Genomic DNA, 3,516 nt, shown 5'->3' with positions numbered 1-3,516 from the left:
TTCGAGCAAGGTCCCCTTAACTCGAATTCATCCGCCCGATAATTTTCCTACATTTTCCTAAAGGAGGAGAAGGATCACCTGGAAGAGAGGTGAGCTGATTTGTTAGGATCCTTTGCTCGGCTCTAAGCAATTTAGGGCTCAGTCGAAGGGCCTAACTGCGTCGCGGGAGGTGGGGCCGAGCGAACTACTTTCAGCGGCGCACGGACACGGCGCTTACGTAAGAGTGATAAGTGACGCAACAGACGTTGCATAAATTTCGGCCCCGCCGAATCGGAGCGGTCAGAGGCGACTGGCACTGTTGGAGTCGGCTGCGTTGCGGTGGAGGTGACTCGGTGTCGTTGAATTCGGAGTATCTTTGGATTCGCTCACAGGTACTGGCCCACGGCCTACGAGCGCTGGGAGAACTGGAGAGGGGGGCGTCCGTGAGGGTGAGCGGGCGGGGGCTCGGAGGCCGCGGGGAGGGGTGGGGGAGGGGAGGCGAGGAGACGCGGCGCCGGCCTTTCCGGAAGAGCGGGCCTTGTTTACGGGTCGGGAGCGGGGCGGTTGGCGCGCGAGCCCGTAGAGGCCAACGGATACTTAACCGATGGAGATTCCAACGTGTCTGTTCGTGGGGGGGAAGGTGGAAGAGAGGTAGTCGGCTGGGGCTTCTGGAAAGGTTTTAATTTGAATCCCGACGTGGAGAAGGTGTCGTACCGTACCTCCATCTAACCGGGATTTTTATTTTAATGCCGCCATGATACTAGGTTTGGGGGAAATTGGGGCGGGGGCATTTTAGCGAATTATCTGCAGCAGTTAAGGGAGAAAGCTGGATGTAATCTCAGAAAGCACTTTCGATTCTCCATCCTGTTTGAGTTGCCGTCTTGACTAAGGAATTTTGTGTTCAGTGACTAACTTAATGGTTAGTCTAGTAATTGGGGGAGGTTTGTGAGAGTCATTAACGCAGTTAAGAATAATAAACTGTTCGTTGTAAAATTGATTAGCTATGAAAGCAGTAAAAAATCCTGAGGTGAAACACTAACGTTTTACTTTGTAGGTCAAAATGCAGATCTTCGTGAAGACCCTGACCGGCAAGACCATCACCCTGGAGGTGGAGCCCAGTGACACCATCGAGAACGTGAAGGCCAAGATCCAGGATAAGGAAGGCATCCCCCCTGACCAGCAGAGGCTCATCTTTGCAGGCAAACAGCTGGAAGATGGCCGCACTCTTTCTGATTACAACATCCAGAAAGAGTCCACCCTGCACCTGGTCCTCCGTCTGAGGGGTGGCATGCAGATCTTCGTGAAGACCCTGACCGGCAAGACCATCACTCTGGAGGTGGAGCCCAGTGACACCATTGAGAATGTGAAGGCCAAGATCCAGGATAAAGAAGGCATCCCCCCTGACCAGCAGAGGCTCATCTTTGCAGGCAAACAGCTGGAAGATGGCCGCACTCTTTCTGATTACAACATCCAGAAAGAGTCCACCCTGCACCTGGTTCTCCGTCTGAGGGGTGGCATGCAGATCTTCGTGAAGACCCTGACCGGCAAGACCATCACCCTGGAGGTGGAGCCCAGTGACACCATCGAGAATGTGAAGGCCAAGATCCAGGATAAGGAGGGCATCCCCCCTGACCAGCAGAGGCTCATCTTTGCAGGCAAACAGCTGGAAGATGGCCGCACTCTTTCTGATTACAACATCCAGAAAGAGTCCACCCTGCACCTGGTCCTCCGCCTGAGGGGTGGTATGCAGATCTTCGTGAAGACCCTGACCGGCAAGACCATCACCCTGGAGGTGGAGCCCAGTGACACCATCGAGAATGTGAAGGCCAAGATCCAGGATAAGGAAGGCATCCCCCCTGACCAGCAGAGGCTCATCTTTGCAGGCAAACAGCTGGAAGATGGCCGCACTCTTTCTGATTACAACATCCAGAAAGAGTCCACCCTGCACCTGGTCCTCCGTCTGAGGGGTGGCTGTTAATTATTCAGTCTTGCATTCATAATGCCCAATAATGGCAGCACACTGCATTCTAGCTATTTGCCCCAATTTAAGATAGTTTCAGTAATAGCTGAACTTGTTCAAAATGTTAATAAAGGTTTTGTTGCATGGTAGCATATTTGGTGTGTGTTGTCCTGAAATTATGTGGTGATGGTGGGGACTCTTAACTGGTTAAAGTGGTGTTCAAAGAAAGCATTTAACTTGAGGTCAGTATGACCAAAATTAAGTCACTTGATTTTGATAAACATTGGGTGTGCCAAGGTGTAGGGACTTTGTCCTTTGTTCAAGATCATTTACAAGTTAGAATTTTGGTGTCAAAACCATTTCAAAGTGTAGAAATTTAAAACTATTGAATATGGAGGCATATTGAGAGAAAGCAAATTTGCCTGTGTGCCTCCACCTCAGATGGTGGTCCAGGCTGCTCAGTTGTGCTTTCAATCTCGTGATTATTTGTTGACTATCCTTGTGGGTTTTTTTTCCTAGTGCATTACATTTAAGTGCTCAGCCTTAGATAATGATACAGAACCCTAATTCTGCTTTATGTGAACTGAGCCAAGAACCAAGTGGGAGCCCTAGTCAACAAAGGTGGAGAGAAAAATTGCTTGAAAGAATTCCTGAGTTAAAAGGGTATATATATTAGGGCTTCCCTGGTGGCTCAGTGGTTGAGAACCTGCCTGCTAATGCAGGGGACACGGGTTCGAGCCCTGATCTGGGAAGATCCCACATGCTGCGGAGCATCCAGGCCCGTGAGCCACAACTACTGAGCCTGCGTGTCTGGAGCCTGTGCTCTGCAACAAGTGAGGCCTGCGCACCGTGATGAAGAGTGGCCCCCGCTTGCCACAACTAGAGAAAGCCCTGACACAGAAGCGAAGACCCAGCACAGCAAAAATAAACTCCTACCCCCAACATCTAAAAAAAAAGGTATACTAACCTAAGGCAACTTGCTGACTTGGGCGCGTTAGGCAGCAAATTAAGGTGGTTCCTAACATAATTGGTTCGTAATGACTAACAGCTTTGCCTCACTGTAAGGATAAGATTGCTCCAGTAAAAGAGATTCTCTGATTCAGGTCGTGGTAAGAATCTTGTCTAAGCCCTACACAAGCAGTTTTTGTGCTGCCATACCAATAAACACTAGGCAGTATGTTTCCAATACTGATAGAAAACTGAGGGAGTAAGAATCTTTTTGGGCACAAGATACTCTATTTTTTAATTTATTTTTTTTTACGATACTTTTAAGTTCTCAACCTTTTCCCCCTTCACAGTCGACTTGCTGTAATGTAACTTAAGTGGTCGTTCCCAACTTGGGACAAAACAGTGGTGAGGGGAGGGACGTGCAAGTAAGGGGGAGGAGTTGGAAGCCCTCCCGGTTATCTCAATTTTGCACTAGTTGATAAAGATTTGTTCATGTATCTCAAGCCAAGAGAGTTCTCAGTCGTATCACCTACTCATCTCAATGTTCCTTGTCCAGTTAGCTTCTCATCCAACTGTCAGGGAAATAGCTCTTCTGGTACTAAAGCTGGTGTAACCACAAGAGCAATGTT

The 3,516-nt window shown here is 49.0% G+C and overlaps 1 protein-coding gene across 1 annotated transcript; it reads left to right on the top strand.

Annotated features, from left to right (window-relative positions):
• Positions 1 to 215: 215 nt before the first annotated feature.
• Positions 216 to 2,088, top strand: UBB (ubiquitin B). The gene is made up of 2 exons (XM_081219460.1): positions 216 to 371; positions 1,034 to 2,088. Exon 2 carries the CDS (start codon positions 1,040 to 1,042, stop codon positions 1,955 to 1,957), a length of 918 nt encoding a protein of 305 aa, XP_081075586.1. The 5' UTR covers positions 216 to 371; positions 1,034 to 1,039; the 3' UTR covers positions 1,958 to 2,088.
• The last annotated feature ends 1,428 nt before the right edge of the window (positions 2,089 to 3,516 follow it).

The sequence above is a fragment of the Mesoplodon bidens genome (genome assembly GCF_964165515.1).
Source record: "Mesoplodon bidens genome assembly, chromosome: 19".
In the NCBI taxonomy this organism is placed as follows: domain Eukaryota; kingdom Metazoa; phylum Chordata; class Mammalia; order Artiodactyla; family Ziphiidae; genus Mesoplodon; species Mesoplodon bidens.
Note: the sequence above shows the minus strand (reverse complement) of the source record. Positions and strands in the feature narration are given on the sequence as shown.

Excerpts from the sequence above, each read along its gene's own strand:
- UBB (XM_081219460.1), top strand. The coding sequence starts at position 1,040 with ATGCAGATCTTCGTGAAGACCCTGACCGGCAAGACCATCACCCTGGAG.